This window comes from Nymphalis io, chromosome 2, assembly GCF_905147045.1.
Source record: "Nymphalis io chromosome 2, ilAglIoxx1.1, whole genome shotgun sequence".
Classification (NCBI taxonomy): Eukaryota; Metazoa; Arthropoda; class Insecta; order Lepidoptera; family Nymphalidae; genus Nymphalis; species Nymphalis io.
Window position 1 is genome coordinate 9,316,108 of NC_065889.1, and position 13,115 is coordinate 9,329,222.

The 13,115-nt window shown below is 30.4% G+C and overlaps 1 protein-coding gene across 4 annotated transcripts in view; it reads left to right on the top strand.

The window, feature by feature from the left end:
- LOC126774253 (E3 ubiquitin-protein ligase TRIP12) overlaps positions 1-13,115 on the top strand; it is a 32,931-nt gene that overhangs the window by 673 nt on the left and 19,143 nt on the right. For 3 of the 4 annotated variants that reach the window (XM_050495700.1, XM_050495683.1, XM_050495706.1), the window contains exon 2: positions 12,230-12,510. In XM_050495700.1, coding sequence (XP_050351657.1) covers positions 12,452-12,510 — 59 coding nt within the window. In that variant the 5' untranslated portion in view covers positions 12,230-12,451. Of the gene's footprint in view, positions 1-11,945; positions 12,153-12,229; positions 12,511-13,115 lie in introns of those variants that run through there. The other variant, XM_050495692.1, reaches the window with a different exon arrangement.

The following is a 13,115-nucleotide window of genomic DNA, read 5'->3' on the forward strand; positions in this document are numbered from 1 at the left end:
ATAAAAACATTTGTTTTTTTATAAAGTATTATTTACTTATTTCCATCATAGAAAATATTAAAAAAAAACAAATGGTGTATGAAGTTAAATGATAATAATAATAAAAGTAATTATTATTTTTAATATTTATTTCTTTTATCTCAAGTATTTTTTTTTTCTGTATTATTTAGAACATTCTGAGTGACTCATCGTTAATTTAATTAGAACATATCATAATGCCTTATGCAACATAAATTGATTTTCATATTTTTTTTCATCTTACTGAACAGAAGATTTGTTTGTCTTTGTCTTGTTGAATTGAATAACTCCTTGCATTAATTAAACTCTTATTCAATATTTTTTCTTTGTTTAACAATGATGCAAACTGAGTTATTTCCTTGAAAGTACCTTAACATAGAACCGAGACGATGGATTTGCAGATTTAAATAGCATTGAGTTTTCATATACTGAATTTGTGTTAATAGTATCTAGTATATTTAATATCAATTAGTCAGTCAATATTTATATTCATAATGTCATGTTTAGTGATTAAGCAAACATCTTGCAGAACCAATTGCAAGTATTGGATTCTACCACATTTATTTTGTATTCTACCTTTACTAAGGAGAGAGGAAAAAGGACCTTTTTATTATATTCTTTAAGTGTCTGACAATAGTTATGACGGTATTGGTATGATGCTGGTAGGACACGTTTTTGGATACGTTTCTGGAACTACTTTTTTAAAATAGGATTTTTAGAAGTTAATATGACTATCCAACATTGATTTATTTAGATACAATAAAATAATTTTAATTAATTTAACTTATACTAAATAAAAACTTTTATTTACATTTTTTTTTAAATACGAGTCATTTCAAATATTGAATTGTAAATACATAATGAAATTATTATTTCTTTCACAAATCAACTATTTTTACTTTGTACATACATTCTTTTTTTAAGAACTTAACCCAAAAAAGTATAGTCCCAATTTAGTAACATTGAATAAATTTAAAGTAAATTGAGAAATACTTTAAAGTTACATATAATTTACAAAACCAAAAAGGTCACTTTACCCATTAGGTAGTATAATACTTGATTACCTTTTTATTAGAAAAATTTGATAGTTTTTTATATATCCTTAATCAAATTGATAACAAACTCTTTTAAATGGTGCTAATTTTGTGATATTTTTTTTAATTGTTTTTTTTTTATATCCACAAACATGTTCTCTGTGCCTTTTTTGTATTTTGTTTATATATTGATTTATATTATGCTAATGTTTGTTCCGTAACCAACATGTTCTTTATTTTGCTATTTAGTGTCAGGCAAAATCACAATCTATTTATGTATATACTGTAGAATTGCAAATTGATGAATATTTCGTTTTTATTCATATTATGCGAATAACTTTTAAATTTGCATTGGACTCTATGACAACAACTTCTTTACTCATAATGTGTGCCAGTTGTCTTCCTTGGTATTTTAGGTCTTTCTGGGATTCTAGATTCCTCAGTTGGTCTGGAGGGTATTCAGCTGTCCATCATTAGGTGATCTTTATTATGGATAGTTTAGATTGTAATCCAGAATCTTCTTATTTATGCCTTCTTCACCAGTATCCCCAACATGTCTTCACTCTTGTCAGTGTAAAATTGTCTAATTTACTATATCTGTGATGTAAACTTTATTTTGAAAGGGATTCATATAAATTACAATGTTGAATATAAATCTTAATTTAATTCTAGTTCATTGTATTATATTATTAAATATATACCTAGTTTATTAAACTATATTGGTAAAGGAACCTCATATTTATTCCCTGGCCTTTATTAAATTAATTTTAGCATTGTGTTATTGTTAGCTTCTAATATCTCTCTCTATTCATATCCTCAGTTACATCTTTCACGTATGTCATCCTGCTTAAAGTCCATAAACAACAAAAATATTGCCTTATAGCCTATCACCTAACAGTAACAGCTTGTTAATGTCCCACTGCTGGGCTAAGGTCTCCTCTCCCTTTTGAGGAGAAGGTTTGGAGCTTATTCCACCACGCTGCTCAAATGCGGGTTGGTAGAATACACATGTGGCATAATTTCAATGAAATTAGACACATGCAGGTTTCCTCACGATGTTTTCCTTCAACGTCAAGCATGAGATGAATTTTAAACACAAATTAAGCACATGAAAATTCAATGGTGCATGCCCGGATTTTAACCCACAATCATCGGTTAAGATTCACACGTTCTAACCACTGGGCCATCTTGGCTTTTTACCTAACACTCATATCTAAGTGACTTCATATTTGACACAAATTTAAATAAATAAGAGATAGAAAAAAAACCAAATTTTTTTCTCAAATTTTTTATCTGTTTGTGAAATATTCAAGTTATAAGCTAAAAAAAATAATGATTTTATACAACTTCTAACTAAAGTCATTCACAGTTTTCTACATTGTTCTATGTATTCTCTCTGTAATAACATTGTATAAATACTTTTTTTAAATTGGTAACCCTAAACAAATTTGCTGTTGTTTATGACTGGGTATAGTTTACCATTATTGTGGTTATTTTCATGATATTTTAACGCATTGCTAAAATGATTATACATCACACTTTAATTATTTAATATAAAAGTATTAAGATTCTTAAAAATGACTATGTTATATAAATACAAAATAGATTTATTTAATTATATTATAATAATTATTTGTTATTATTATATAATTATTTAATATATTAATAATTTTACATTTTACATAGTTCTGGTTATTATTCCAGTGAATTTTGATTTTATTATAATGTGTAATTTCAATTTTATGATAAAGATACCTTAGTCATATATGTATACATAATCCAGGGGTAGTTTTTTAGATTGCTTAGGCATGAAGTTTAGTTGATTGTTCTAGAAATATGCCATAATTTGGTTGACTATCAAAATATAGGATCTTATTTGTTTTTAGATAAATTATTATAATAAAGTATAATATAATGTTGTCCAACATGGCCATGTCGATTATTATATATCATTTATAAATTTATTTTATATCACATATATAATTGTTATAAAAACGAGCACTTCTTTCGTCAGATGCCTGACCTTACTAATAAATTATAATTACATGAATTAAGACGAACAGAGCTTAATTTTCTTTGTTTGTTTAAAATAATACATATATAGTAGCAAAGTGCCATATTTAATTTGTGCGGGGTACGACGGCAGGGCATCGCGGCGCCAGTATCGATCGGGTCTCGGCTGGGCCCGGCTCTACACCTCTCGCTATCATCTTTATGCGCGTATATTAATAAATAATCTTGTTAATAAATGTTACATTTTTACCTTTAACCATTAAAATGTAAATTCGTTATCCTTGATGTCACCTACGGTAGCACCTGGCTAGGTAAATACTTGATTACGTTAGAAACCGACATTCTCACATAGCATCGGATTTCACGGGCCTCAGGTAAAGGTGCTATCAGGTAGCCTACAGGTGGTGAATCACTTGCCTTTTATTTGAAATACCGACCTTGTTACATAAACATTAACAATACGACCGATTCAATTGTGACTAAAAATGCAACATTTTAACCCCTTAAAATGTAAAAAATATATTTATTTACTTCGATATTATCAAGCAACTACGTAACAAAGTGAGTATAAGCTTAATAATATCAATAGCAATGCTTATTTCCCTTCCGATTAAGCATTGTACTTGTGCTACGAAAATAACCCAAAGATCAAGATTGAACCTATGATTTTCATACCACCACCGCTGGACATTGTGTACACAGGTGAACCACTGCAACTATGAATTATATTGCAATAATTTGCCATAATGGAATTTAATTAGAAGCATGTTTTGATTATATCACCCGATAAAACAACTGAATAGCAACTAAATTCGATTGCTGTTCCATTGCTTACGCCATTGTTGATTCAGTCACGTCTAGTCGTGTGATTAATTCAATCGTGATTTTAAATATGGCTGAGACAGAAATATACAGTTTACGAATATAGATCTTCCAATTGGTTCGTCTATAAATAATTATTGTTATTTAGATGTTTACGGCGTGAATATTAAACTTTATTATTTAGATTTCATCGCATATCGTTCTTTTGTTGTTGTTGATTAAACATCACAAAAAGTTATTTATTATTATGTAATTCAAAAATTTTAGCTATGTCCTAAAAATGTGTTGATAGCAAGTGGTTAACTAATGATCTCAAATAGGCGTATAAAATGATAGTGACTTAAATTCAAATTCAATTTTGATACCATAATAATTTTATTTTGTATCATACAAAGAGCATATATAAACAGACATACGATATATTGCAGAAATGAAATATTCTTTTACGTAAAATCAAATACCTAATTTTGCATGTCGCGAGCAATATTGTTCATCGGTACTATCGTGCTCGTATGAATAAGCAATCGTAGAGATATCGCTGTCTCGGTCGATGTAGGGTGATGTTCCAACTATATGTTTGGTAATTTGACACTCGACAGAAATAGGCCACCACCTGTCCCCCACCAGCACTGCTGAATATTGTTCGCATATATAGACGTAAATATTCCGCTTAAACATTCCGCTTCTGCAGATGATATTTATCTTATCTCGACGAAAATGTGTTACACGTTATATTTGAGCTCGTATCTCTCGTCGAATCGTCTATATTTAAATGTGAAACGTATGTACACACACACACACACACACACACACATTATTGGTTTACCAATTTCTACCCGCAGATGTGCCTCCTTGCATTTTCCAGAATAAAAAACAGTTAAAATCACTCTCCGGTCCATAAACTATCTCTAGGCAAAAACACTTTGATCGGTCGTTCCGCTGCTGCGTTAAAGAAAACGCGACAACAAACACACTTTCGCATTTATAACTACTACATAATTGAAATTTCGATGAAAAATAAATGTTTAATATTCGATAAACATTTTATTCATTCAAACCTTTTTATTCATGTTATTACAAAGTTTACCAACATCTACCGTTATGGAAATTGGAGCAGCGAACCATTGAAACGTTTAAGTTACATGCGGTCGGTAAAATATTCCAAGCTGTATTTAAGTTTATTATATTACGCTTTCATTATTTCCCAATATTTATGGAACGCGATAAGTTAAAATAAAATGTTTTAAAATGCAAAGTTAAACGATTATAATCTATCGACGATTCCACACTAATATTGGCCTACTTAGGCACATTGTGTAACGACCCTAGACTTGAACTGAATTATTCACGCCTTAAACAGTACATATATCGTGTCTAATGGAAACCTATATATTTATACGCGACGTATGCGTGACATTTTTCAGTATTTATTATAAATGGACATAAATAAAACCGATATCGTTCGAAGGGTTAAAGTACACAAAAAATAATTATATTCAAATAAAAAGGGCTAATTTCGACAATATGCTGTACTAGTATGTACTTAAACAAATAAATTACATGTAATAAGTTTTAATTATGATCTATATTTAATACAAGATATAATATATTTTTTGGATTTGTTTTTAAATCTGTGGTGTACAACAGCAGTGTGCGCAGAGCATTCGGTTGAGCAAGAGGCAGAACAAGCTGTCACGAAACCTTTGGCTCCATGTCGGCGCGTTACGACACCATAGCTTTCTCCGTTCACCAACAACGCTAAGCTTTTCGATTATTTCTTCGCCATTCGCTATAGTTCAAGGCTTTTTTTTAAAAACTTACCGTTATTTTTGTTACGGTGTTCAAAGCAATTTTAGTATAATTTTTTGAGAGTGGATTGTTTGGTTTCTCTAATTTTTATTGCATCGTTTGTGGTGATCTAAGCCTATCTTAATTTGCGCGTGTTTTAAAATATATTTTTTTCTAGTACATATCATTGGTCTATGGTTAATCGTAATTAAAATAAAACTTAAGGTAAGTAGTATGAAATGGAGATAAAGAGCCATTCTTTTAAAAGACGATATTCATGATTTATTTCATTTATGCACGCACACATACCTATCACATACACATACTTGGTATATCAGCTCCTTTAGACTGCAAACCTTTTTATTCGTATCATTACGTAGTTAGTATTATTTCTATCACTATTTAGTTCTATTTATAGTTATCTGTACAATTCCAGTTCCTACTTCGTTACATTGCAACGTCAACTACTGTATAACCGCTACATGTATTCATACATCAGCTTAAAAGATAAGAGTCACCCCAATGCTCTCAGTTTTACTAGTACCTACTTTGTTTCTCCCGTTCTTTGTTCTACAAGTCTCAAAGTATATTTTTAACCGAGATTTGGGTCACCTTCGTGTATTTTACGCAATAAAAATAAAAAACTAAACTCTTTAAGTTACTCGGATTATAATTTTATAAAACGGTTGGAAACTTTATATCATGAATTATTCTATTTTAAAGGTAATTATTATTTATAGTACCTACATTCTATGTTATAGCGATCGTTTGTGATGTATGAAAACGAATGCAATGTCATAACATTGTTTAATTTTAATAATATATTTTTTAATGTTTTCAAGTATTTGTTCTAAGACAATTAAGCAATGACACTCATTAAGACAGGATTAGACGAATCAAACAGATTTAAAGTAAAAATGAATAACAAAAGATGAAAGGCTAGAAAATATTAAGTAAATTTTTGATTGAAAGAAGGTCGAATTTCTTCTGATTTAGCCAATGACCGACTAAAATCAAATCGTGTGAACCAATCGATTTCAATGAACACAGTTCAGGGAATGCTATTTCAGGCTCATATGTTCAGACGATCGACAAAACTGACTTCCTCTATAAAAAGCAAAACAAATCATTGCAAAGAAATATAGTAAAATATACTATACATTGCTGTATTTTTTAGTGTATATGACACGCAATAGGTATAAACACGGCTTTGCATGTTGTTTGTGCGGCACGACCTTGCCAGCGGTAAGACTAGGAGGAAACTGGTTTATAGAGCACTTGACGACGCACAGCACCGTTTTGTTCCTTATAATATGGCGTATTCGCTTATACTTACCTACCCATGGCATATAAGAAATGATTCGCAATAATACGGGCATTACAGAGTTCCAATAATAAGAATTTTCAGTGCATTTTCATTATAATGTAGCAAAACGAATATAGGTTTTGTCATATAAATGTAAATAAACAGTAACTGTGATGTAGTATGTGTTGATTTTGTTCGAGTCTACTGATAGCAAAACTAAACAATAACATTATCACCCAGATGGAAATTTGCGTTTCATATATTAACTTGGGGGAATTTTTTAGTCTTAGTTTGAATTTTGCTTTTTATTATTATTTGCAGTGGTTAAATGGAAGGGTCGATTGAGAGTTCGTTGAACCTGTAGGGATCCGTAGTCGCGTGTGTTTCGATGTCGGCGGGGGCGCGGGCGCTGCACTGGGCCGGTCGTTGACTCCCCCTTGCTGCACTCGTGTGAAATACAGATTGATTTTGTTACTCCCGTTCCCCCTTTGGTCCATTGTTTTGGGTAGGTAACGTCTACCGACAACTAGAACATGGCACTTCATACGTACATACATATATCCGAATTTCTAAAATTTTTAAAATTAACATTGTAGACATAAAACTTACCTATTATTATTTTTAATTACGATTAACTATTTATAGTGGGCATATAAGCGAATCACTATATATAACAGCACATGCTTAACCACCGAACGACGTAACGGTTTAAGGAGTGGAGGCAAACCAATGCATACATATCAGTGTTAGTTAAAGACTGGAATTGTGCATCTCGAATATTAACCAGGAAAGGCAACTATAATATAGCAGCGACCGCAAGTCTTACCGCAATCCTATTACAGGAAAGCAAATATTAACAAATAATTAACAAAATAGGACAGCGTTTAAAAACATTTAATACGAAATGATTCGACAATTACCCGCATATACAAAATTAGACCTAAGACTTGCTATTTTCACTTGTTTAAGTTTGGAAAGCGTGTAAAAATGCGACACAACTCGAAGAATTTGCGAATGTAGCTCTCGATAATTGTTCTCGTTTATGGAAATGTACTTATTGTATATTTTCTGTGAATTTTGTGAATACTACATTGGAATATATATCGTTTATGTGACTTGAATGCATTGAAAATAGTTTGATTCAATCTAGTTATTATTCTGTCCATATTACTAGTCACATTTCCAGGTTATACTCATAAATATTCACACATTGATATCCATCTGACTTGTGCCCCTTATAGAACGAGTGTCATATTCGGTGGGGAATAACGTTATCTATTGTACGTCTAATATCATAACAGTGACCGAAACGTCCAGACTGAAGCATCAATTTAGACGTAACGAGTATTTGATAAGATGACACTGGCAGGCTGAGAATAATGCACGTTATAAGCTTATATAAGTATGAACAATGATTTAGCATATAATACATGCCTACATATTTTAAATACAAATGTAATTTAAATCAAAGATTTTTTGGCAAGGGTACAATTTTAAGGTCGATATTGACTGCAATATTTGGAATTAAAAAGTTTGTGACGCTTTAAAAAAATTTACTTTTTTTTTTTGTTAATGCATTTTAACCAATTTATATTTAAAACCAAACAGTTTTTATCTTATAATTTGAAATGAGCAACTCCTACCATACATTTATTTTTCTTGTATCTAGAAAACGGCGCTCACGATTTGGCTCAAATTTTATATAAAATATATATTTATATTATTTTATAACTAATTAACTATTATAACCGACCGAAGCTTGGTACCTATAAAAATAAAACAAGAACATTACAAGATTTTAATAAGTATTAAATAAATTATAGAAAGATAATTTAACAGTTTTCAATTAGTAATCGTTTGGAGTAACGCTTAGTGACAGGGTGTCAGTGATTTTTTATCTCGAGGTAAGCGGGGTTCACTCGTGTCTGCAGCCCAGTCGGGTTGTCGACCGTCGGCCTTGGGGTGCAGCCCCTACCATCTCAAAATACACCGCATTGATACCGTGTAATTATACCTATAACGTTTTACTTTCCAAAGTTTACTTGATACGTTAAAATATAAAGATTAAAGATAATTCAGTGTTCAAATGTCACTTTTGTACCAATATTCGAAGTCAACAATGATGTGAAATATTATATATTATACATCATCATAATCTCGATTTTACTTCTCGGTAGAATCTACATTCTATTAAACGGTTTACATTTAATTATATTTTAGTAAAATGACGATTTAAAGAATAAAGTTTTTTTTATTTCGATTATGAAAAAGAAGCCAATTTCAAATCATCTCAATCATTTTAAGTTATGTTTCCAACCTTCATCTAACATTTACCCACATTTTTATTAATGTTATCTTAAACAAATTAATATTTCTCATTTTTTTAATAATAATCCTAATTCTTTTGATAAGAAAACTATAAAAATATCTTGTAATATGTATGTATATAAATTATACGGTGATTAAACTTATCCAGTATCGCTTATTCGAAATTCGCAAATTTTTATTTATGCAAAAATTTTCCTTATTAGTGCACATTTAGCACTAATTAATTAGTTCTTTGTATAAGGAATAATAAAAAGAAATTGGTAATCATTTTCGATGTTCACGTACATATATGGAAATTGAAATGAAAATAAAATCTCATTTATAATAAGACTAAGTGCGAAAGTACTCCTGTCGTTTTGTTACCTTATAATGTCTAAAACACTGAGCCGATCGTAATTAAATTTGACATAGAGGTAGCCTGGGACCTGGATATATATATTGTATGGAGTCGCTAAGAACGGCTGGTCTTTTAATATGTTTTAGTTTTTTCACTAACCAATATATAATAATCAAACTCATTGCTATTAAAAATACGTATTACGTAAAATATACCAACATATAAAAACTGTTTTTTTTTTTATATCGGTTAAAACAATTACTTTTTTTGCAATGATTCTTTGAAAACGGTCAAGTCACGTAGCGATAACAAATCATGGAATCAATGCATTCGCTATTTTATTTCCTTGTATTACAAATGTTAAATCGAAACGAATCAATATTTGTGTAAGTATCACCGCGTCATATTCGGAAACCCTATGTATTATCCATTTATTCTATAACTACCTGTTTTTCACGGTTAACAAAAGCGGAGACGTACAATGGCCTACCTACCTGCATTCGACTGTTTATAATTCTGGTTTATTTTTCGTCCTACTATCGACCCAAGATCGACTCGAAGCAAGCGAGTTTATTTTAAACTGGTTGAAGTCGTTCTGCTGGCTGCCTTAATACCGTTGATCGATTGTAATTAGGTACGAAATGTTTGCTTGAGATAGTGATATTGAAGAAATGGATAGAAAAAGATACGATGTAGGTCCAATCGTTATGTATATTGTCTTAGTCATTTCGATTTTTACTATCAGTTAGAGATATATATATATATATCATACCATGAATACATTATATATATATATATATATATATATATATATATATATATATATATAATGTATTTTCATTCATTCATGGTTCTGATATTCACATTTACAGTCGCATTATTAGTATAAATGAAATGAGTATTAGTTCAATACTACTACATAAGTAGTAGTATGTTTTGAATAAAAAAATATCCTTTGTTATTCGATACTTAAACAACGTACCAAGCTTTTCGATTCCGTTCAGTAGTTTAACGTACCCATCAAAAGAAACACAAACTCTAGGCAAGTTTCTTAAACGTCACTGTCCCTATTACGTTCTGTTCTAATCTTCCATATTAGCAAAAAATTAACCTGTAGGCTTGTGTTGTGCGGTCATTAACCATCACCAGTGGCTCTGTACCGCCTCCCGCGCAACGATATGTAAACATTAAACACATAGGAAACCCGTATAACACTCTTATTTAGATAAATAAGTAGATCCCTCGTAGGTAATTTTTTTTACTATTTCTAAATGTATGCAGAATTGTAAATGCGGCCGTAAACTCGCTGTTTTAATTTACTTTATAGCAATGTAGGTATTACACCGAAATTAACATGTATTATGACTTAGCGATAAGCGAAGGTTTATGCAGATTTCGGTTAGGAGGTCGAACACGAATGGTATAAAATGACTTCTTAATTGCTTTATGTTTCAGTATAATTAATATGTTTAAATAAATAAACGAGTCTTTTGTATTTATTAAATTGATTCTTTAATTTTAACATTGATTTTTTTTTATTTGTAATGCACGGTTACAAAATCTGCTTAGAAAAATCTATGTAATGATTTGCAAGTTATTTAGTTATTATATAGTGACGTATAGTGCGTAACGTATGCTCGAAACCATGTATTCCGCAAATCATATCTATTTGATATATATATATTTTTTTTTTACTACGTCATTTATGTTGTATTTTATACATGTTGTTATTGTTCTAGTTATAATTTTCATGTTGGCAAAGTGGCATTGCCATTTTCAATGAATGTTGCTAGCGTCTATAAAACGGTACTGATTTGGTAGTTTTTTTTTAAATATTAACTAATGAATATTTTGCTTACAATAAATAATAACAAAAAAAAAAAACAAATCTAATACAACAAAAAATGTGTAATTATGATTTAAATAATGTTTAATTTACTAGCTTAAAAACAAGTCTAAATTACTTTTATATCATGATTATTTTATTTGAAACTTTATTATGCAAAATTTACAAATATGTAACTGTTAATTTAAATTACAGTTTAAAAGTTGATGATTAATTATAACATTGTAATTATTTGAGTAAAATGGTAAAATTATGGGTAAGAAATTTATCAAATCATTCAAACTTTTATGCAATTGAAATAATATAAATCGTACATCGAATAATATTGAACACTTTCTGAGATCGTTAAAGTTTTTTAAATATAGTATCTATTTACTTATAGAAAATCAATAGTTGTTCATAGTGGGATTTTAGTTTGGTACGCTGGCAACATTTTATTTCTTTGACAGGCAGCCAGCTGTATGCGAGTTGTAAAATAAGTCGAAAAGTGTAGCTGTCCTTGATGTGTCATCTATCATGATAATTTCTACGAAACGTGGTGTTAAAATACTTCAGATATTAACGAAAAAGCACGTTTTATGCAAATAAACGAAATATTTTCATTAAGGTTTCGACACAAATAGTCTTAACATAAGCAGCCTGCTCCGGTGGCAGCAAGTGGTACTAATTAATTGTTGAAATGTTTATGTAACGCAGCATTATTCATGTTGCTGACAATGCATTTGTCTTTGTTCCAGTTAAGCTGAGAGTAGATAGCAGAAGTGTAACGATCGAGCAAGATCCAGTGAGTGTGACTGTGTCTGTAGTGCTTTGTGGTGATGAGTTTGTGATACGGCTGAAAGTGGTGAATGCAGAGGCAGCGGTATAGCGCTCGCCCGGGCATGGTGCCGGATAGGTAGCGGGCGCGGGCGGCCTGCGCAGGCCCCACACAAGCAGCCGCGTGTCTTCCAGCGTCGTCTATGGCCGAGCAACAAATTACACCGTCGTCGCACTCTGCACTCACGAGAGAGTCCAGCAGGTAAATTCATAAACAATGACATGCTTCAAAATATTTCATATTGTTCATGTGGCCTGGGAGCGGGCTTATTTTACATAATACACAAAGCCTCTGATAGGTTACTCAACATTTTGTAAATAATTAGATATATGAAGTCTGGTTAGTCATATGCTCATTTAAAAACAACTGCATGTACAAAGCTTTGACATCAAATTTTTGAATCTATTATATGAAACAAGTTAAAGATATTATTTAATAAAACCTGTGTCCTTACAAGTTCGGAATTCAGTTTGTGACGTTAAAGTACTTATATTTCCATATGTCGTTTTAGTATTTATAGTTTTGTCAGAGGCTACAAACTTTTGACAATATTATAAATTCTAAGCCCTGAATACAAGTTTAGTGCCGCTCATTTTATAAATATATTATTGTGATTAAAATATAGTTTGCTCAACTTTTTTATAAATTAATGGATAATTAAATGGCAAGACCACATTGGTTAGAACAATCTTTTTTAATGAATATTTTTATTTATAGGTTCATAACAGTTACTTTATTGCATTTTTTGTCGAGTCATTAATTTTTTACAATATATATATATATATATATTTCTATTAAAAAGTTTG